The sequence below is a fragment of the Sitodiplosis mosellana genome, unplaced genomic scaffold, assembly GCF_009176505.1.
Source record: "Sitodiplosis mosellana isolate CC-2019 unplaced genomic scaffold, AAFC_SMos_1.0 Smas_scaffold_3, whole genome shotgun sequence".
Lineage (NCBI taxonomy): Eukaryota > Metazoa > Arthropoda > Insecta > Diptera > Cecidomyiidae > Sitodiplosis > Sitodiplosis mosellana.
The window spans coordinates 8,743,905-8,767,396 of NW_022595246.1; the positions used below are offsets into that span (position 1 = coordinate 8,743,905).

General features: G+C 36.6%; 2 protein-coding genes and 2 long non-coding RNA genes across 7 annotated transcripts; all 4 read right to left on the minus strand.

Moving 5' to 3' along the window:
* Nucleotides 1–1,349: 1,349 nt before the first annotated feature.
* LOC129566225 (uncharacterized) lies at nucleotides 1,350–15,636 on the minus strand. Of its 4 annotated transcripts, none has more exons than XM_055441974.1 (4): nucleotides 15,388–15,636; nucleotides 6,021–6,182; nucleotides 3,565–3,660; nucleotides 1,350–2,380 (listed from the first exon to the last, which is right to left on the minus strand). In XM_055441974.1, exons 2-4 carry the CDS (start codon nucleotides 6,135–6,137, stop codon nucleotides 1,943–1,945), a joined length of 651 nt encoding a protein of 216 aa, XP_055297949.1. In that variant the 5' UTR covers nucleotides 6,138–6,182; nucleotides 15,388–15,636; the 3' UTR covers nucleotides 1,350–1,942. The 4 variants fall into 4 exon arrangements, with proteins under 4 accessions (XP_055297949.1, XP_055297946.1, XP_055297947.1 ...); XM_055441971.1 differs by lacking the exon at nucleotides 15,388–15,636 and adding an exon at nucleotides 7,783–7,914; XM_055441972.1 differs by lacking the exon at nucleotides 15,388–15,636 and adding an exon at nucleotides 6,842–6,999.
* Nucleotides 15,637–19,598: 3,962 nt separating this feature from the next.
* LOC129566227 (uncharacterized) lies at nucleotides 19,599–20,777 on the minus strand. The gene is made up of 4 exons (XR_008687718.1): nucleotides 20,739–20,777; nucleotides 20,600–20,659; nucleotides 20,182–20,304; nucleotides 19,599–20,047 (listed from the first exon to the last, which is right to left on the minus strand). It is a non-coding gene; the product is annotated as an uncharacterized LOC129566227 (long non-coding RNA).
* A 78-nt stretch (nucleotides 20,778–20,855) lies between these two features.
* On the minus strand, nucleotides 20,856–21,227 carry LOC129566228 (uncharacterized). Its single transcript, XR_008687719.1, has 3 exons — nucleotides 21,193–21,227; nucleotides 21,050–21,084; nucleotides 20,856–20,963 (listed from the first exon to the last, which is right to left on the minus strand). It is a non-coding gene; the product is annotated as an uncharacterized LOC129566228 (long non-coding RNA).
* A 33-nt stretch (nucleotides 21,228–21,260) lies between these two features.
* Nucleotides 21,261–23,011, minus strand: LOC129565823 (uncharacterized). The gene is made up of 4 exons (XM_055441062.1): nucleotides 22,424–23,011; nucleotides 21,793–22,326; nucleotides 21,394–21,571; nucleotides 21,261–21,319 (listed from the first exon to the last, which is right to left on the minus strand). The coding sequence occupies exons 1-4, from the start codon at nucleotides 22,910–22,912 to the stop codon at nucleotides 21,261–21,263; spliced, it is 1,260 nt and encodes a 419-aa protein (XP_055297037.1). The 5' UTR covers nucleotides 22,913–23,011.
* Between the last annotated feature and the right edge of the window lie 481 nt (nucleotides 23,012–23,492).

Sequence of the window (23,492 nt, forward strand, 5' to 3'; positions counted from 1 at the left end):
CATATAAACGACTTTTTCAAACTGATTTCTGAGTGCAAAGAATAACAAAAACCAACGATCGATGAATTCATTTTCAGTGGAGACGCAATTCGATCAAAATAACTTTAAACCGTGCATTGAAAGTGTGCTTTCGACCATACCATGAACATGTTACACAGGGCTTTAATAGCACAAAGCTTGCAATTCAAAGCTTAAACTATCGGTGAAACTGTAAAAAAGCGATCAAGTGTATTTGAATGTGTAAAATTCAGTTGAAACTGCTGCACTTCAAAACAAACTCCAAAAAATACCGTTGTACATAGCTAATATCAACTTTATTTGAAATTTTTTGCACCATTCCAAAGAAAAAAACCTACTTAAAACTTAACAAATAAATAATCATGAAATTAAATTAAGTGGAAAATGCTTAAATGTCGTTGTCAGATGGAGCGTCCGTTGTTATTGGTGCAGCGGTTGTTTTCGGAGGTGGATATAGGCCTTTAATGGTGAGTGTTTTGCCTAGCAATGGCTTGAAGTACTGCACAAAGTTCGCGTAGCGGCGAGCTGAATTCTGTGAATGGGTAAATAAATGGCCTTAAAATGAGCTCGATTTTTAATAAAGTGGATTACAAACCATCATCAGATCGCCGAAAAGTTTCGAAATATTGGTTACCATGGTGAATGAGTTGCCAAAGAGTTCATCGGGAATATCAAGCATGACCATTTCACGATTGAAATCCGGTGTGTCATCCGTTACACCTTGCGGTAGAACTGGAGTGGCTCGCGTGACACGAACGACCCGAGCACCGTCATCCACTTCACTCTCGTCCTTTATGTGGAGAATGCAGAAAAAAATGTGTAAAAATTATGCATACAATTTTAGCTTTTTCAATTTTTACACAATTCAGTAAACTTTCAAAGCTCGTTTTCGAGGTGTAAACTATTGAATTGTTGTACAAAAGTATTATATGACTATTTCTACGATATATTTTATTATTGTTCAACAGAGAGAAGCTATACTACAGTCTGTCACATTCTAGATCCATTTAACTCACCATTTGTGTATGAATTGAAACTAAAAGAAGACAGAGAGAAAGATCCAATCACCAGGTCAGTTATGAAGCATGCAAAATGCGCATCGATTCAACGATGTCAATAACAAGTTGTTGTTATTAACAACATTACTTCAGTCTATGCTGTGTATGAAGCGTGTTTCAAAATGAACTTGATAAGAGTAGCAAGGTCAATGGGGTGTGTATTAAATGATTAGTGTAGTTAAAAGGATTTATAGGGGAGCAAACAGAGAAAATGTACAAGGGAGAGATACTAATTCTAGAAAAAGGTCAAAATAAAATTGCAAAACACAACTGTTTAGCATTTCGTCCGTCTCATCAATGTGTATGGTCCAATAGTTCCAATTTTTATTTAACACAATTTCTTTTCTTTCGTTTATAGCTTATTTACAAAATAAAAATCGTATATCTCATCAGAGGGTCAACTAATTCTTATTATATTCCGTCACAATAGTTCCTATACAGTACAAGTAAATTCTTTGCTAAGTTGAGCAGATTACAACAATCATCTACCGTTGAAATATTTTGCATTTTTTTTGTATGCTGTCATTCATTTCATTCTGAAACAGTTCCGAGATAAATTTCCTCATTGATTCGGGTGTGTGAGAGGCCTAAAGTTTATATTTAAATTAGAACTAACGCTAGACACAGATATATTTACAAATCGATTTTCAACGCGGCATACAATTTTGATCGACTTGCTTCCGAATATTTGAAATGGTTTTTTTTTTATCTCTTTTATAAATTAACATACAAAAAAATTAACGTACAAAATTTCTTTTTTTGATCAAAAAAAAAAAAAAAAACAAATGAACAAAATTTTGGCATTTCGTATTGAAATCATTCTTCCTGCTGTAGTTTTAAACAAAATACGAATCAAAAATGAGGTTTTATTCTTCATTATCGTCGACTGGAACTAATTGACCGCCCTTGGCACCGGCTGATGATGATGACAAAATTGGACCAGAGAGTTTCAAGAATGATGAAATTATGTTTCCTGAGCCACCTGAAGCAACTACAGCACCATCATCGCTCAAATCAGCATGATCATCGGTTGCATCGTCTGAGTCGGGTGATGGAACTGGTACATTACCGCCGCCGCTAGAACCTCCGCTCAATCCACCCAGACCACCGGCTGAACTGCCGCTAAGAGCGCCAAATTTCGCGGTGATGGCCGCAATTTTCGGTTGGATGACGGCTGACAACAATTGTTGAAGTGAGGTGATTGGTACTGGTGGAGTTATACCGGCTGCAGCATTTTTCGCAGCATTTGTTGCGTCAAATGCATTCAATGCTTGCGTTTTAGCGTCGAGAATACCATCGATTTTCTATAAGTTCACACATGTGCAAAACGAACAATCAAATAGAAAATGAAATTGGTTTTTTTTCCTTAATCAATATGGTTTTTGTGTGTGTGTGTGTGTTGTTGTTTGTAATTGCTATTTAAATAAATGAGTTTGAACATAAATCATGAAGCATCTCGAAATGTATGTGAAATGAAAAACACACACGTAAGGCAATCACAATTGTGTTGAATGGTTTTGAACCGTTTTTTTAATGCGAAATAAAATGTGGATAAATATGCAAAAGTTCGAATCAAACGCATAACATCGAATGGCTGTAACAAAGATGGTAAGGTTAAAGCGGTTTTCAGTAATAACAATAATGAATTGGCTTTATTCTGTTAAAGTTTCGTCATCAATCGGTTTCGGGTTTTTCTTCGAATTGTATTTTTTTTTTGCTTTCAAGCGCGTTCAACTCCAGTCAAATTGCCGATTATACTACGATGTGTGCTTGTGCTGATTTTGAATACTTTTTTGTTTGTGCTTATGTGAATTTAAATCGCAACTGCGCTACATGGCAATGAACTACGTTTTTTTTTTGCTGCAAATAATAATTTCGTTAATTGAATATGACCAAAACGTTCCTGACCGAAAGTAAACTGAAATCTATTGATTTAAACAAGTTGTGAATGCTTTTCCTACTTTTGACTTCATCTCCTATTTTTGTCTAAACCACCACCACGCTTCTTTTTTTTCAAAGCACTAATTAAAAATCAAAAATCGCTAGGACAGAAGAAATAGCAAACAAATCTCCTATTCATAGAAGGCAGATAAAGATAATTTGGATGCATTTAAAATGGCAGAAGAAAAAATTAAAATTGCAAATTTTCCTGCCATGTTAAAGGCCATTTGCATTAAATTCATGGTATTAGGCGTACATGTTATATTTGGAAGTGTTTACAACAACAATAACAACGAGCAAACGTTTTTTTTAAAATGAGCTTGTTTCGTTTTTGTTACATCGAAGTCTTCCTTCACTGCATCAATAATTAGTGGTGATTATTGTTTGTTTTAGATGCCCCCAGCGACATTAGAGTTCAAGCATACATTTTTTGAGTCATAATGTGTTTTTGTTATGATTAACACGGCCATATCGTTTGTTGTTGAAATGCGATGAATGACACTGTTATTTTAAATCTAATCAAACTAGAAAAAAAAATTCAACTTACACCAAATACGTAGCCAAGAATGGCATTTTTGATTCCGAAACCAACGTCTGGACCGAAAGCTCGCTTTGTAAGATCTTTCTCGACCTGGACGCCCTCCTGAAAAAATGATAAAAACACACAAATGCCGTGATAAGAAATGACGAAAAATGTTCCTAAATTTGAAATTCAAACGACATTTTTGAGACAGTCAAAAAGAAATTATCAGAATCTTTCCATGAACTTGATAATGAACATGAACTGACGTGTTCTAAACAACAAATCAAATCGAAATGCGACGTTAGTTCAAAGTCACCAAAGGTTCAATTTTTTTTTCGGTTGCTATTTGAGCAAATAGAGTCTTATCATCGAAATGAAATTGTAACTCGAATGATTCAAGTTGAATCTCAATTTGCTTCCAGAAGTTTCCATTCACTTGGAGTCGAAATGACTTTCTCTCTGCATTAACTGCTAGCCTTACTTTGACTGAGTATTCGTAATTTTTGAGCAAATACTTTTGCTTTCAAATGCTTCAATTCCATCTTTTTGTCCAATAACAGTAATGCAAAAAAAAACCGTAAATCACGTGGTGAATATTTTATGTGCAGTCGCACCTTTAGCATAACATGAATGGCTTTGCTTTGCATTTGGCGTAATTTTTGGCGGGGTGCTAAGCTACCAAATGATTTACGCGATTAAGTAGGCCGCCATCGACACATACTGATACCGATAATAACGCTTATTACGTTACAGACTACTAACTTCTTAGGCTTGAAAACGTTCATTTTCTACATATAAACACATATGATTGTGCTTCTCTCTCGCTCTCTCTCTCACTCTCTCCCTCTCTCTGTTGCGGTCACTCTTCGTAATTTCTTTTGTGTTCGTAAATCATTTGGAAAAGTCATTAAAACATGAACGAAATGCAAAAATCCAACGAATTGCAAATACAAAATGATGAAAAAAAGCGATTTATATGTACAATGTACATATAATACTAAACAATATGGTTGGAGTTTACATAAACGTTACCGCGCGTTTGCCGTATGTTTTTTGAAGTTTGCACAAAAATTACACCAGTAAAGCACCAGTTAGTGATTCGTTAAATAACCGTAATGTTTTGGGTCGAACATGGATTTGAAAGTGAGTTCTCAGAAGAGAATCAATTTCGAAAAGAATATTTGATGAGATGTGTTTTTTGAAGCCCCTATTCGAATTCTGTCAAGTCCTTAGACTGTCTATCGATCGCCTATCAGGCTAAAACATTCACCTAGCGACCGTTGTTGTCAAGGTCGATTGACGTCATTTGCGGCTGAAGTACATCAAAATCATTAAAATTGTCATGTGTTTTGAAATGATCGTCATGCAGCTTGAATGGCTTTCCATTGAACTGTTATGCTTCGTTCAAAAGAAATGGTAAATTTGCGAAGGTGTCATACACACACACACATACACTCACACGAAATAGAAAGAGTAAATGCATAACAAAGCAGCAGGAGCAGCCACCCAAATGGATGTGACGCTTTGTTTTTCACTTTATCCAACGTCTATAGAGTAAATGCCGTTGTCAATCGTCATGTACGTAGCTGCTGCATAAATGCCATATTGCGTAATGAACGAGATCGATTGTAAAAATCGCACCTTCCAAGAGAAGGAGAGAGAGAGAAAAGCCGTTACATTCGTCGCTTGTGCGATCGCGATCGCTCACTTACTCGCGCGCGCTCCATTCGTGTGACTTATTTGTTATGTATGATGATTACTGCATTGATGACCATGTGAGCGGCGAACTGAACGAGCGAACGCTCGCGTTGCGCTCACTTTGCCCGAAAACTGGTTCTTTTTTTTGCAAAATCGTAATTCGAAAAGTGGCTTTCCTCATCGCACCACAACCAAAGTTCGTTTCCGTTTGATAGTAAAATCATAAGTTTTCTTCTACTGTGAGAAGAGACGAAGAAGAAGAGAAAAAACACTTCAGATAACTGTAACAAATTTAGCGCAATTATTCAAAATACAGCGCGCGCGTGCGGGAGAGTGAGTTAGTGAGAGTGAAAAAATTGGCTGACATTTTGAACTCAAGGTTGTGGTTTTTTTGTTCGCGTTGATAATTTCGCTCTATCGGCCATACAAAGCCATGATTCCAATGACAATTGATACATATACGGTCTTTCACTTTCGCACAGCGGTGTTTTTTATGTTGTTGTTGTTGCTTGGTGCGGTTTTAGTTGCCTCCAACAAAAACCTGCTGCGTGCTTAAATTAAAACGACGAACACCCTTCAAAATACAGATCGCAACAATATACTCAGGAATTATTTGAGTAACAAAGACGGGCGCGCGAACTCGCACGTTATAACAAACAAATCTTCATTACTTTGTGTAGATACCCCTTCGGCAAGGTAGACCGAACAAAAAATAACGATGGAAAATGTCTCAAAAACAACAAGTCGCGAAAAGTCAAATGAAAATGGCATAAAATACTCACTAGGTCAACAACAGGATTGGGTGAATCTTCTGATTCTTGGGGCACTGGCACAGCCATAGCAAGTGAGCACAGCGCGATGGCAATTAAAGCTAAGCATTTCCACGATATGGTCTGCATTTTTGTTTATCTATATTTGTTCAGCTATATAATTTGAATATAAATCTGTAAGAGAAAAAAAAAGCAGAAAAAAGAAGAAGAAAAAACACCACACACGAAATGCGGTTAATTAACATATAAATAAACAAGAAAAAAAAGTTTAATGGATGATTAGGTCAGGCCAGCAATATGAGAGAAGTTGAAATAATATGCAAAAAAATTATAGTGGTTTAAATTTGAAAAAGAGGTAAAGTTGAATGCATCCAGTGAATGGTTTGTGCGAGAGATTTTTTACTTGTGTGCCTTGTTGGCGGCGCAACGTTTTTTTTCTGAATTTTCGTGACCCGTGAAATGATGTTCAAGTGCTCAAGCACACTGACTGACTGATTGGAACGTCAACTGAGAATGCAAATGCAAGCCGTAAAATTATGTGCTCGCCGAGAGAGCAAGAGAGAAGAATATAACAAATAGCACACACGAGAGCCAATTGCATTTTATTTATGTATGTTTTTTTTTCTCGCTACAACAAAAGAAATGCCAAGTACGATTGCATGAATACATTGATTTGTCAGTTTTACGCACGCCAAAGTTTCAGCTTTTTGAACGAACAATTTTGCACTCAACCTGCACAACTATAACATTCAACAACAATTTATGTGTGTGGCTTTGAAGAATTGCACACAAAGAAGAAGAAGAAGACGACGAAAAAAATGAACTTTTTTTACCGTAAAAATAAAAATTTGAGGAAGTCAAACGAACGAATGAAAATATAAAAATATATGTAACGAGAAATGAATTTTTCGTGGTTTGAAAATGAGTCGAATCGGCGCGTGTGCGTACATTCACACAGCGATGAGTAACGAACACTAACTGAATTCGAAAATCGAAACGCCAAGAAATGTTGCCATATACAACTGACTGACTGACTGAGAGAGAATCGGACTATGCAAGAGAGAGAGAGAGAGTTTGTGTTAACGGCGTGTTTGGTTTTGGGTTTAGCCGCGATTTTTGCAGAGCACCGCGTCAACACCATCACAATCCATATGCTTTGCATTGGCCAGGCATTCAAGACTTATGTCGGTTATTTCGACTGTGCTGTTGTCGAGTCATTGGTTTGCATGTGTATTGCATTGCACCACCGTGAAACGAGAAAAAAAAACGCACAACAACATATCAATTTTTGACGTCTGTCCGTATACAAATGAAGTTGTGGTTTTCGTGGTGTTTGTTTTTTCGGAGAGCAAAAATAAAACGACCAAAGCAACAGCAGAAGGTATTTTGAACGAATTTGGACGTTGGATTTAGTGAAATAATATAAACACACGCGATTGAGTTTGGTTGAAGTTGAAGCACACGCTCTTCTCAACGGATTGTGGTGGTTAAGTGATAACAGGTGGGGTAAAATTGAGAGTATGCACACAGGCCTGTATGAACTCGATTCTTTATGCTCATTCCTTAATTCTTCGTCGATTTTTTTCTCTCTTTTGAACGGACAAACAAACGAAACGGCCGAAAAAAAAAATCCAAACTTGAAAATAATATTTTGTCGCCTTTCACTTGAAATTCAATCTCGCCGTTCGAATTAAAATGAGTGAGTTCGTCTCTTTTTCAAGAAGTTTATTAAATTTTTCAACAAAAAAAACCACACAGCGTGTCGAGTTCTTACGTTGTCAAAATAGGTCCGAATCCGTGCAAACGATTGGGATAACTGAAACTGAAAGTATTCTTTGAGCACTTCTATAAATCGCTTGATTTCGAATCGTTTCTTCAATGCAACACACTACTTTGCTCACTCTTTCAACATGTGCCACACAATTTGGGTCAGATAAGACAATGCCGATGTGTGTGCGAGCTGCGCGATGCTCGTCTCGAGAGATCGAATTGCTGCTACTGCTGAGCTACCCATGACGAGCGATTACACATTCGATGTTGTTGTCGTTGACGTCGAACGAAGACATTCAAACGAATCGCATCTCGCATACAAGCGCCATGATCAAAAAGTCTCGTTTACAAGAGATTGTATCGGTTGGTTGTGTACCAATGGAAATACATAAGAAAATATGTATATATACGTATATGATTATTTCGAGATTTGGCCATAAATAGCAAATGCTTTTACGAAATCATCAAACCTGACTGTTGTTGCCTGCATAGATGATACTTTTTGTTTATGTTCTAACCGCAAAGCCAATTGATTACCATTGTTTACAATGTAAGAAACGTCTAATAAAACACAAACAACCGGCGTTTATCATTGCACTCACTCGCGATTGGTCAATCATTTTTAATGCGATTGGTCTAATTGAATGACCACATAAAATGCGTGTCAACCTTCAACAAATTATTAAGTTCTTGCATCTTAGTTTTTATGATGCGGTGATTTTAATCACAATTTTATTGGCATTCATGTAATGGCGTACGCATTTTCATCTGCGTGGCTTACGCATTCCATTTTTTTCTGTGGTTTTGTAGAAGCAAGAGTAGAAAAATGAAACATGATTTACGATTATTTCCACTTCTAAGCGCGCGCGCATGAGAGAGAGTGAGAGAGACGAATTTGCGCCCGAAAAATGTCGCGTAAGCCGAGGTTATCTAATGTTTTGACAGCGCAAGAAAAAGACTCTAAATAGATTAAATCAATCGCTGAAAGCATGCGTAATTTCTTTTCGTTCGCATAATAATCAGAAAACGAGTGAAGAAAAAAGGGAGAAGAAGTTTAGCAAGTTCACTGATGACTAATCATTCCATTTGGTTCATAAGTTGTTATCGCCGGTCGTGCAGCCTGTGATGCGAATTGAAGCTAAAATTAATAGCACCGTGACCCAAAATATTATAATACGACAATTTTCGTCCATTTCGTGAGATGCGTGCTCATACTCACATCCATACACATATCTATTCGGCATTAGTAAGTTACTGCTTCCATCAACAATAGAGAGAATAATTTATGAAATTTCTTCAGTTAATCGATTATGAAATCAACGACAAAAACCCGAATAAATAAGCGGTGATTGCTTCTCTACTTCTCTCTTTTTCGCTCTCCGTCGAAAAAGATTTAAATGATTATGCGATACGCTCTTTGCACCACATCTCTGATTTAACAAACAAAAAAAACTCATCGGAGAGTAAATAAGCTTTCGTTGCTTCCTCTTTCCAATTTCTCTCCATTTCTTATGTTCGCCACTTGTTGTTGATATTTTTTTTTCTCGTGTAAATCTTATTTCGGAACCATTTTTTACTCTTTCAGCTCTCGCGTAATAATGAATGTACGTTGTGCGCGCGCACTCAAACATGGCCACTCTTTTTTCGCTCTGTTTGACTTCCACACGAACAAAAAGATGTCAATAAAAATGAAATCGATTAAGAATTACATAATATTTTAATGAATTTTTTTCCTTCTTCTTCTTTTTTCTGTTGTTTTCGTTGGCGGCAGCGGCTATTCCTAGAGCCGGATGCCTGAGAGAGCAGGTTACATCTCACTCGTGATCTTTGTGCGAAGTGGTGGTCTTTGCATAATATCGATATCGTCATCAGCATCGCGCAAGTGTCATCACATTTATTATTGTCATGCACATATTCTTCGTTTTTGTCTTGCGCTGAATTCGGCCAAATTTTCTTCATGTGCAATTCAATTGCTTTGAAAGAAAGAGATAAATTCAATGGCCGACGCGACAATTATAATCGAAAAATCTGTTGGTTACACATTTCTTGCATGAAATCATGTCAATGTGACATCAAATGGTCATGGGCTTTTTTTTACGTCTGAAATTGAATAAACGTCCCCCATCTCTTGAAGATTTGATTCATTTTGACTGAAGAGCTCGACTAATTTTCAATTGCAGCCACACTCGTTACAAGGTCAAAAGGTTGAAAATCGCTGCTTCTTTCTGTACGCGCTTGCTTGATAAATGTACTTAGATAATAGTTTCATGCTCTGACCCGATGATATGTTTGACATGACAAACCGCCATCACATTACTCATCCATTTTTCGATGACGGTCGGTCAAATGCACAGCAATCAATGTTGTTTGTTGTTTCGACGTGTTGATTTCTTTCATTTTCTTTTCCACTTTGTGTCGCCTCCAAACATGTGTTTTAAGATTGCTGAGCATCTCAGCATTTCGTAAGGCACGGATATATCCGAGCATATCGACGAAGCATACAGTGGCGTGCGTTGCTACGCGCAACCGCAACGACTCGACCAGAATGTGTATGTTGTTGCTGCGTGCAGCCACATCAACTGAACACACTTCGGTCGAATCGTTGCGGCTGCACGTAGCAACACACGCCACTGTATTATACAGTATGCGTCGTCGATACGCTCGGATATATCCGTGCCTTACGAAATGCTGAGATGCTCAGCAATCTTAAAACACATGTTTGGTCGCCTCTCTTGACTCATATTCCCTCTTGTTTACCGAATGCATGCTCTTTTTTCGACATTTGAAAATGTTTGTGTATGTTAATTTTTTTTAGGCTTCATTTTTAATCTACATAATTCCAAATCTGTATCGCATCATATTCATTAGCTTGTACAATGTACACTGCCAGCGATTATGAATTTGGAATTTTTTTTCAATTTGAATACATTTTCGTTGTTTTTTTTGTATTATCTCGCTATCTCTCTGTTCGATGTGTGCAGACGAGAACAAACAAAAGCAAAAATTGAATATTTTGCAATGAAAACGTTCGTGACTCTCTGACGGATGACTTTCGCAACAGCACAACAGAAAAACGACAACAACAACAACCGCAAATGCAAGCGATAAACATAAACATAAACAAGATCAATCCTAATTGCTTAGTTCAGCTGGCTGATTGACTGACTTTTTTTTCCATTCAGCATTGCTTTGACCTGTAACTTGCTAAACAGGTGATTTTCAATATGCATTTTCATTGTTCGATGAAGCTATTTGCCATCACGTTCATTCGAGCGTACAGACTTGAGCGAATTTTGAGAGTGAAAGAGAGAAAAATGCATGCAACAAAGATCAACGGATCAATCCGTATCTATAACACGACGCGTACGCACCTCACAAAATCCGTAACAGTGACCAGCCAGCCACTTTTAAGTTGACCAAAATAATGTCAATGTCGTTTGGTTTTTTTTTCTCCGTTCATAATGTGCTCAACATTTTTTTTCCATTCGGGTGTGTGGTTTTTTATTTCATTTGCGAAATGCCAGTAGATTCTGTTTGCCATTTCCATCAGCGATTTTCGTTACAACGAAAAGAACCACTTGTAATATGCAATCACATCGTAAATGAATAATTCAATTGACAAATAGTCAAGAATGTTGAGAGAATTCCACAGATCGATGACCTGCATCCAAAAGCCGAACGCATTATCATCAGCGGAAAAATATTTAGTGATAATTTCATTTCATTTGGTATTCATTGGCTTGGAGTAGTGGAAAAATAGAGGATTCCGACAGAAGTATCATATCAAAGCAAAATATAAGGCCTGAACACATTAGACAATATCAGTGTTTGTTTATAAAAAAAAGCGAAAAAAATTGAAACTATTAAAGGTTAGGACATTGAACCGCTTTGAAATAACGAATGAATCAAAAATGCCAAAAAAAATGAATCAAAATATGAGTCTATAAATTAAAAATGTGACTTTTTCCAATTCAAAATGCATTTTCCAACAGATTCCAAAATATCATCATGTCTCACCAGTTGCAATTTGCTTCAAAATAACTTAATTAATTCTGATGTTTTTCACAAGTACAATATACACATTTCCACGTTTGTTTTCGCTTTCAAACACGCAATGGTATCGCGAGTGAGAAGTAATTGTGCTCGAGTACAACATGTTCTCGCGACGCATATCAAATGAACGGCTGCTTGCCGAATAAAAGTGCATAAATTCTAGTTGCACCATGTATAAAATGTGATTAGTCAGATTTGCTATTTGATAGATGAGAACAAAGCATACGTGTTTCTATTCAATGAGTACACGCTTTTCGTTGGCTTCGTGTAACAATTTACCGGGGCCAACACGTTACTTTTCGCAGTTTTTCCGACGAAATTCTTAAGAATATGTTATTATCATATAATGAAAGAGAAAAAAAGAATTATATTGCACCTCCCTCGATGAATTAAGTGTTTTTGCATGTATTTTCATTCGGTGGATTCTGCAATTGAGTGGTATTTTCATAAATGAAGTTATAACATGATCTTGGTGGGTATTTATTACATGAGGTAAAAATAAAACATTTGAAAGTGTTGAATCGAAGTCAAAAAATCTGTATTTGATATCCCATTCCCGTCTATTTTTAGCAATTGTTAAGTAATTTTTTATTAATCATTTGTATCCGATTTGGGTGTTATGAACGGATTTTCCCATAGCAGGTAATTAATGGCGAGCGAAACTTTCTGAACAACTTTCGTTGCCCTGATTCGAAAAAAGGACCATGACCAATTTAAACTCCGTCGAATTGATACATATTGAAGTGTTTTGGCGTCATTATAATCATATGATTCGGTTAAATTGGATCAGTACGGTGCACAGAACATACATCAGAATCGGACTGTTCAAAAGGTAACGGCTGCCAATAAGTCATTCACACTCTGCATGCGAATAAAACAAAATGCCGCAACCGAATTGCATGACCACAACAAATTATCGCCCGGCCAAATATGAAAATCACTTTGACTTTCAACGCGGCACAACAACATTTAATTTGCATTGTTTATTGCAACAGTTTTGCATAGATCTGTTTTGTTTTGTTGCTTTTCCTCTTCTGTCCGTTTCGTTTGGTTCATTATCAACGATTTTTCTGTCTTTTTGTGTCAGAATAAACGGTAACTTGCACTCGACTGATCATAGATTACAATTACTGCAATCCATATGAAGTGGACATTTAACGTGTGCAGTATTGGTGCTCATTAAATGTACAGTTATTTTTTTTTATTCCCTCTCGTTGGTTTGTTATCCAGTTTTGACCGTTAAAGTAATGCAAGAGACCTTTTAACGTCTTTTGTTTTACGACTGTCCAATTTTTACAGCTGCCAATTTTGAGTGTTGGATTGCACGCCGCGCAGGTACACACACACACAGTGTCGCCATGGCATAATGGCCAAATGAAACCCAAACGAGTATAGTCATAAATTTCGGTCAAGGAGCTTTAATTACAATTTAGCATTTCGCGTTTTTTTTTTCGAGTAAAATTGAGAAAAAAACGTCAGCTTTTGGTAGCAAATGAGATGGTAGATTTATGAGCTGCTGCTGGCTTTTGTGCTCTTATCATACACATTTATACTGATTATGTAATTGCCTCAAATAATGACTCAAATCAACGGCCGAACAAGTCAAATGTTCAAGAATATATCGACGCATTGCGTTGCGATTAACGTTGAATTTTTATGCCTCCCCCGGCACACACAATCCAATGGCATTTAGGCGTACATATATAAAGTATCTTGATTATTTCTGGTTGTAGCTTTGTCAGTGGAAAATGATGTTGAATGACTACAGAAAATTGTATGCATGCAGCAGCAGCAAAATATTCGTGAAATTCGCGTCACGCAAAGTCAAGCATGCGAACGTCGTAAGCAATTATTCTTTTGTTTAAATCTGGTGGAATAAAAGAAAACACATTTCGATTCTATTCAGCATTAACAAATCTCCGGGTTGAATGAATATGATTTTTCCGTCGCACAAATTTACATTCACGCCAAGTTCACGTTCTCCCCGTATTTCCATCTCGCTTACTCGCTCGCTCCATTCTTAAGACGTATTTAATTACTCGAGCCGCGCAAATTTTTTTCGAAGCGTTGACATTACTATAACACCCATATTGCACCGCTTATGTCATTCTCACGAAAAAGATTTTCCATATTTTTGCCTCTCGTTTCTATTTTCTTAAGCTTTGTAAGCGGCAGCTTGATTAATTACCATAATTAAACAGAAACCATAATTAAAATCAATGTAACTTCATCGACATCAACGGGCCACGACAAATTGAGACAAAAGTGAAAAACACCACCTCAAAACACCTTTTGACAGAGGTTAACATTCCGAAATGCTTCTATTAATCTCACCATTGGGTTCAGTCATTCCAAGAGGAAAATAAAAAGTGTAAAAATCTTAAGCGATGTATGACGAAATGAGGGCGAAAGTTTCCAATAAGTCATCAAAATCGGCTTTTTACACCTAATTTCCGAGCGCATGCAAATGTGATCAATATGACATTCCCAGTCGAAAATCGAAATTAACATCGTAAAACAGAGAGATGAAAAAAAACCACAACAACAACTTTTTCCCAACATTTATCGCATTCGAATAGAAAGTGACACAAACCGATCGTTAGTTGGGCAAGAAGTAGAAACATTGTTGTAATATGCTTAAAAATTCGGAAACCTTTCAAATGTTTAAGCATCAAGCTTGATCACAAAGTGGCACACAATCAAAACCGTCAGACATGTGAAAGGTATTCATCTGTCTTCTTTTGTCCAGCATGATCACCAATCACGTTTCGCGGTTGCGCGCGTGTGCGATACCCGTATAGTAACAATGTAGTATCAATTTGTGAAAAAAAAAACTCAAGATTCAACTTCATTCAACAAGATGAAGTGGCTGCTGATGCCGCTGCTGCCGCTGCTGCTGCTGCCGTTGCTGCAGCACTGTCAAGTTTTCGAATGTGAGTCGAGAGAGCTTAAAGTAGGTAAGGTTTTAGAAATGAGGCAATAATCATCGAATGGCATGTGATTGCATTGAAACTCATCGACCAAAGGAATGCAACTATGGCAACAGTGTCTCAAGAAGATTTGCCTCTTTGAATGGCAACTTGAAAGAAGAAGAAGAAAAAACATGTACAATGAGTGCACAGTATATGCCAAGCAGACAAGCACACAAATGGCTCATTTGAATGACAAAAAATGGACAGAATATAATCTAATAAATGGATGTGCTTCGGATGTGTGACGAACAGACGTTGATTGCATACGAAAGTTTATTTGTTGATGGTTTTTGTTTGGGAAAAAATCACTGTTTGCATTCAGTTGAGACTAATTGGGGAAATTCAAGTCACTTCATCTGTTTTTAAGCTTATATCCGTCATCAATTGTTGCAGTTCTTGTTTGAACAGAGCAGCAGTGCATTCATCTGCAATGTGCAGTGAAATCAAAAATGATGGCAATAAAATGGTAGAATTCACTGTTTCACCTTTATAACAGCCTAATCTCAAAAGCGGCATGGACGCACCTCATAAATTATCACTTCTTATGATGTCTTATGCAAGTGGATGATGCTTTAGAAACTTACCTTAAATATTGGCCAATGTCAACGAGAGATGAACACAATCGGAATACAAACAGCTTAATTAAAACGGATTATTCACGCAATTTGACACATTAATCAAAGAGTCACACACACACATACGCAGACTCACAAAATAAGCTCACACTTAACAACCGATTGCTCAAAAGATCATTAACTAAGTCTCTTGAAACGAACGCCGAATTGATACTATTTTCATAAGCCCGTGATGCACACACAAAACAATACCGATTCATTCGCGGCTCGAAACTTGTGAACGATTCAAATAATCCGATGCGCGACTGTCAACTATTGTCAATCAATTTGAGAGCGTTTTTTTTTTCGTCGATTTCCATTCATTTGAGTGTATAGGTAGGTATGTGTGTGTGCGGTGTGTATGTTTTATGAGTAACATACATTTCTTCTTTCTCTTTTATACCGTTCGGCCACAAAGAAACGATGGGTAAATATTTGTGGCGCGTGGAGCAATACATCCATGGAATACTGATGCGCGATTGCACACAATCAACGCATCGTTTTGTAATGCTATCAGCAATTCATCGACGTCACACCGTACACGACGTGTGTTGGGGCAATGGAAGGCAATACACAATTTCTCCGAAGCGAATACACATCAACAATGAAGAACTGACGCAAGAAATTTCTTTTCTTATTTTAATGACGTTCCAACTGCACCGTTGGATCGAATGATATGAAACGCCCCACCGGATTGACTTGTACTACATCGCAAGACATAAACAGGTGACTCAAATATTACACATCATATGTACATCATGCGTAAATTCCCAACCAAAACATGCATGAGCCATCAGATCATTGTGATTTCATGTATTCGGATCATGATTATTTGAAATGATCAATTCTTTTTTTTTTACTTACGCTTACCTATCGCATGCAACCCAGTTAATCAAACTGCATGACCATATTGTCAATTTTTAAGAATCTTCTTTTTTGCGATCATTTCAATGAAATTTCATAGATGTTGATTTAATTTGGTTTTCAATTATTTTTTTATATTTGAACTTTAATCGTTTGTACAAATGATTGTCACAACTTAAACGATGCGATTTATTCGCACTGACCTATGTATTTTTGATGTTTATCGGAGATTAAATCAGCCGTCTACATTTTTCCTTATGATGGACCGGATGATGAACCCGTTGAACCGGACGAAGAGCCGCCCGCTACACCAGTCACTCCTTGTATCGCTGCCTGTGATAAGCCGCCCGCCAAACCAATCACCCCTGATATCGCTCCTTGTGATAAGCCCGCTGATGATCCTACCAACGCCCTCGTAATTGAACTTATCAGACCGGACAATATACCATGAATAAATCCAGCTGAACCTGAACCACCTATTTTATCTGAACACTGTTTCATATCAAACAACAATCTTTAGCATTGCATTTTACTATGTGAATACGTGCATGTTTGCAGTTTGCCTAGACTACAAGCTGTACGAATAAATTACAACTGAAATATTGGACAAATAAAAGTGAAATTACATCTGGATTTTCTTCTTCTTCAGCTCGCTCGCGCTCATCTGGTTTAGCGGATCCCTTCCCAATTCCATCATAAAGATTTTCAATAAATTCAGCCGGTCGGATGGGAGCATCATCATCATCATCGGGATCCTGTTAATTTTAATTTTCATCCCCAATCAAATATTACTGCAAATGTAAACCGACATGAAAAATGTGTTTATGTACATGAGTGTGAAGTGAAAAAGGCGAAATATTGGTTTAAAGTTGAAGAGAGTTCAAAATATATATCACAGATAGATGGTTCAAATGAGCATTGCAGCCTCAACCATGAGGCCAAAAATGAAATGAAGAAAACACATGAAATTTCGTGAAAAAAATTTGTGCACCAAAATGAAATTGGTTATGAAATGAATTGGTTTTTCAACAGTTCATTTACCGCACTCAAAACCGCTATGAATTTTCCGAGGAGCTGACCCAATAATTGCCCATTGTTAGCCTAAAAATAAATATCATAAATACGTTTTTGATCGCTTAAATAAATTGAAACGCACAAAAATGTCAAAAACTAAAAATGAAAATCTTTTTAAATGCAAATTACCAACTATTTTTCCGAGAACTTTTTCAAAATTTTCGCCACCAGCGAGAAGGCTAGCCACTAAAGCCGATCCACTGGAAACGAATCCAGGAATATCCAAACCTCCAGGCTATGAAATGTCTCTATATTTACTCTTAATTCACAAGATTTATCAATACAATTACAGGTGGGCGGAGTAAGAGAGTATAATTCATACTCTTACTCCTACTCCCATACAAACGGAAAATGAGTATGTCTCGACATACTCTCGTACTCATAGATACTCTTTGAGTATGAGAGTATATACTAGCGAATTTGCCCACCTGTAAATACAATACTGTAAAAAAGTTTGACCAAGATTTAACTCACATCAAGCAAATTGGTAATGAATTGTGATAGAGCACTTAAAAAAGGCAAAGAGACAAGTGATTTAATAAAAATGTTCAATTCGAAATGAAAATTACAAAAGATCAATATGAGAAAGAAGTAACAAAAACAAGCACTTACCTAAAACTGCACCAACGTCTGATTCTCCATCACCCTAAAATATTGAATCAATGAAAATTTCGAACATTTTAAACTTTAAACTGATTAAATACTCCACTCAGGTTGGTGATCGAACCAACAAGACCACTTAAAAAGGAAACAAATTATTTTCGAAGAAATTCTTTTTTTTTTTCATTCAATCACTTTCATTGATTCCATTACCTGGCTCATCAGATGGGCTAGAACTTTCATCAAATTCCTCTTCATTTTGTTCGTTCATTTCTTTTTCGCCTTCACTTTTGCTACCATCAATTTCGTTATCTTTATCGTCATCATCTTGTCTGTCGCTCATTTTTGGGCCACCGAAACCAACATCAACATCGACCACAAAAGACATATCCTATTTTGGTTTTTATGTTACGTGAATAATTTGCATGGTGCACGGAATAAAAGATTTTGTTTGTTCCAGTGGAGTCCACTGAGTGGATGTGGATAAATATGTACAAATCGGTTGAGTTTGCAAGTTGAAGGTGCATAAAAGGTTGTAAAGCAACGAAAAAAAAAAAAAAACAAGCGAATCGACTACCGACTTACCTCATGCAAAATGTGCTGCATATCTTTCTCAAGTGCATCCAAAGTGGTTCCATTTCGAGCATACCGAAGCATACCGTTCAGTATTGAAATGGCCAAATGCGGTCTATATTACTAAGTATTTGTTTGGGAATGGAGTGACGATGGTGCCCCCTGCATAATCGAATGCGAATTCTCCATTTCTGTATGTTACACTTCAGTATGACGTTTGAGAGAACGGAGAGTTTACTTGATTGTATTGTCATTAGCCTTAAATTATACAGGTGGAGTTTGTACTCAATATCAGTTGTCAAATTCCAAGCGAATGGGCTTGGTCAAAGAACTTTTAACGAAGACTAGCTTATTTCATGACTTTATTCGAATAAGTACACTTTAACGCACCTTAATTTCTTTTTATTCACTTCAAACTAAGGGATTTATATTTTGATTCTATGTTATGATTATAAAACGAATTGCAGTGACAACATCAAACACCACCGATCGAGGAGGAAGACAAAATGTGGTTGGAATGTAAGTAAAGCGCAGAACAAGAATTTTTTTTTTTCGCAAATTCATGCGATGTATGTATATAGACATAGATACGGTCTGGTCATCGAGTTAAAGCAGAAGATATAACATTGTGCCAAAACCTATAATCAAGTCGATTGCATGGAATTGTCGACCGCCGATTCGTCAATCACGTAACAAAAAAATTTCCAAAATACTACACCACAATGAACAAAGTGTATCAAAGACGACGTATTTGTCATTTTTATGTTTGTTTACCTAATACAATCGCTGGAAGTGGTTTTTTCTCTTTCAAATTGTATCATGATTATGTAGAACGATCAATTCTGTTTTTACTTAAGCTTGCTATCACATCCAACCCAGTTAATTGAACTGCATGACCATGTTACCGATTTCTGAAAATCTTCTTTTTCGGGCGTTTCGATCATTTCAATGAAATTTCATAGATGTTGATTTAATTTAGTTTTCAATTTTTTTTATATTTGAACTTAAATCGTTTGTACAAATGATTGTCGCAACTTAAACGATGCGATTTATTCGCACTAACAATTGCTACTAAATTTTGACTTTGGAATAAAGTACTTTATGTATTTTTTTTATAGTAAAAATCACCTTGGATGATCTGATATCAGTTGTGTGAATGTGATTTTTTTTGTGGTGTGTGAATATTATGGATGATGATTATTTCAATGGCGAATTTTTTTTTTTAAATTTTGAAAAATGGTGCCAAAATTGCATTTTTTCCATTTTGATGTCTATCAGAGATTACATCAGACGTCTACCTTTTTTCTGCTGCCGCGTCGCCTTTTCCTGACGATGAACCAGATGATGAACCGGACGAACCGGACGAAGAGCCGCCCGATAAACCAGTCACTCCTTGTATTGATCCCTGTGATAAGCCTGCTGATGATCCTGCCGATGCCTTCGTAATCACATGTATCAGACCAGACAACAAACCTTGAATAAATCCAGACGAATCTGAACCACCGCCTTTATCTGCACACTGTTTCATATCAAACAACAACCTTTAGCATTGCATTTTATTATGTGAATACGTGCATGTTTGCCGTTTGCCTAGTCTACAAGCCGTGCAAATGAATTGCAACTGAAATATTGAGCAAATAAAAGTGAAATTACATCTGGATTTTCTTCTCCAGCTCCTTCGCGCTCATCTGGTTTAGCGGATCCCTTGCCAATTCCATCATAAAGATTTTCAATAAACTCAGCCGGTCGGATGGGAGCATCATCATCATCGGGATCCTGTTAATTTTAATTTTTATGCCCCATCAAATTCAATGCAAATATAAACCGACTTGAAAAATGTGTGAATGAAGTGATGTTTATATACATGAAAGTGAAGTGAAAAGAGGCAGAAGATTTTTTTAAAGTTGGAGAATGGTCAAAGATGATATATACCAGATAGGTGGTATGAATAAACATTGTGACCTCAACCATGAAGCCAAAGGAAAAAATATGAAGTTTCGTGAAACATGTACTAAAATGAAATTGTTCATGAAATGAATTGATTTTTCAAAATTGCAGACAGTTCATTTACCGCACTCAGAACCGATACGAATTTTCCGACGAACTGACCGAAAAATTGCCCATTGTTAGCCTAAAAATAAATATCACAAATACGTTTTTGATCGCTTAAATATTGAAAATTGTATTTTGATACAAATTATTTTTATTACCGCTCCACCTCCGCCGCTGAAACCATCAATAGCCAAACCTGAAAGTCGAAAAGTGTGTTCAAGTCATTGCAAAAAAAAGTCAAAAACTAAAAATGAAAATCCCTTGAAATGCAAATTACCAACTATGTTTCCGAGAACTTTTCCGAAATTTTCGTCACCAGCAAGAAGACTAGCTACTAAAGCCGATCCACTGGAAACTAATCCAGGAATATCCAAACCTCCAGGCTATGAATTTTTTCGATATTTATTCTTAATTCACAAGATATATCAATACAATACATTGAAAGAAGTTTGAGCAAAATTTAACTTACACCAAGCAAATTGGTAATGACTTGTGATAGAGCACCTAAAAAAGGCCAAGAGACAAGTGATTTTATCAAAATGTTCAATTCAAAATGAAAATTACAAAAAACCAATATGTATATGAGAATAAGTAACAAAAACAAGCACTTACCTAAAACTGCACCAACGTCTGATCCTTCATCACCCTAAAACATGATATCAATGAGAATTTTGAAGGGTTTAAACCTCAAAATGACTACATACCCCACTTAGGTTGGTGATCAAACCAACAAGACCACCTAAAAAGGAAATAAATCATTTTTTCAAAGAAATTCTTTTTTTTTCATTCAATCACTTTCATTGATTCCATTACCTGGCTCATCAGATGGGCTAGAACTTTCATCAAATTCCTCTTCATTTTGTTCGTTCATTTCTTTTTCGCCTTCACTTTTGCTACCATCAATTTCGTTATCTTTATCGTCATCATCTTGTCTGTCGTTCATTTTTGGGCCACCAAAACCAACATCAACATCGACCACAAAAGACATATCCTATTTTGGTTTTTATATTACGTGAATAAATTGCATGGTGCACAGAATAAAAGATTTTTTTTTTGGTTCAGCGGATGTGGTTAAAAATGTACAAATCGGTTGAGTTTGCAAGTTGAAGGTGTATAAAACGCTTGAGCGTGAGTAAACGGTGTATGTGTGTGTGGAATGCATCCAAGGTGCAAATAGATTTATAGGAGGAAAAAAAAACAAAATTAATTTACCGGATCACTTCGTCGGTCATGTCTTTTGAAACGATCTAATTTCGTGTTAACGAGAACGGCTTTCGGTTTCGATGTCACGACAACTAATTCTTCGCCTTTTGTGAGCCGTGCCATTTCAACAATGCGAAAAGCCTGTCCGGGCTCTTGATGATAATTCAAATCAACATCAAAATCGGATCCCGTATTTTCGGGCGATGCAATTTGATCCCAAAGTCTTCGAACAGGAATCAACGATGGATCCAATTTAACTTTTTGCTTCGTATTCGTCTGCGATAGTTTTTCATTGGTTTTTTGCATTTTTTGAACAAACTTGATGGTTTGCTTCACATTGTCCGTTACACTCGAGTGTATATTTTCAACATGATTGTCAATCATTTCCCTTACATCATACAGTTTTTCTTTGACGCTATACTTCAAATTCATTCCAGAACGAGTTATTAACTTTCCGGTCGATGCACTTTTCTGGCCATCAATTTCGTCATCTATGCCCAAAGCCAATTTTTTGCTGCGTAATCGCTTTGACGAGGCTTCATTCTGTCATTTTAGTTTTTGAAATTAGTTATCGAAACCACTTTGCTTTCGTAAAGCAACGAAATGAAAAAAAAGAGAAGCAAATGGTTTACTGACTTACCTCATGCAAAATGTGGTGCATATCTTTCTCAAGAGCATTCAAAGTGGTTCCATTTCGAGCATACCGAAGCATACCGTTCAGTATTGAAATGGCCGATTTATCACGGTTTATCGTCTCTTCAATGGCCAACAGTTTGTGCATATTCTCTTTGGGCGTTGACTTGTTGAACGTATCCAGTAAATCATCCGTCATGTGATAGAGATTCTCACGCATCGCTTCTTCAGCGTGCAATGCACCCGCCAATAATCCAATTGTACCAACGATTCGCACCTCTTCAGGCGAATGATTGCGACGTAGACTTTTGAAAAGTTTGGGAAAATCAACATTTTTCACTAATTGCCGCGCATCTTTCAACGGCTCCGCTTTTCTTACATTTCTAACACTGGCCGCCACCGTTTTGTCCACTTCGTATGAAATTGGCGAGAAAATTTTCGCACCCGTCGATATTATTATTGAGATTAAAATCAACAGTTCCTTTTTGTAAATCATTTTAACGCACAAATGAAATTGAAATCCGCTTTTTAATCGATAAATCTCTTTTGGAGTTGAATATTAACTTCCCTTTTTATTGGTAAAAACCAATTTTAATTAAGAGAAAACTTGGGTCAAAGAATTTTCAAGAAGACTAGCTTATTTCATGACCATATTCAAATAAATGCACTTTAATTCCTTTTGATTCACTTCGAACTAAATCCGTTGACAATTGTCGATAGTTCGCATCGAATGTTTTGATTTGAACTGAAAGTGAAACCGTTCAATCGATGTGTTTTTATTTTGATTCTATGTTACGATTATAAAACGAAGCGCAAAACAAAAGAAAAAAAAATTGTCGCAAATTCATGCCATCTATATATAGACATTAGATACGGTCTGGTCATCGAGTTGAAGCAGAAGATATAACATTGTGCCAAAACCTATAATCAAGTCGATCGCATAAAATTGTCGACCGCCGATCCATCAATCGCGTAACGAAAAACAAAACCTCCAACATACTACACCACAATGAACAAAGTGTATCGAAGACAACATATTTGTCATTTTTATGTTTGTTTACCCAATACAATCGCTG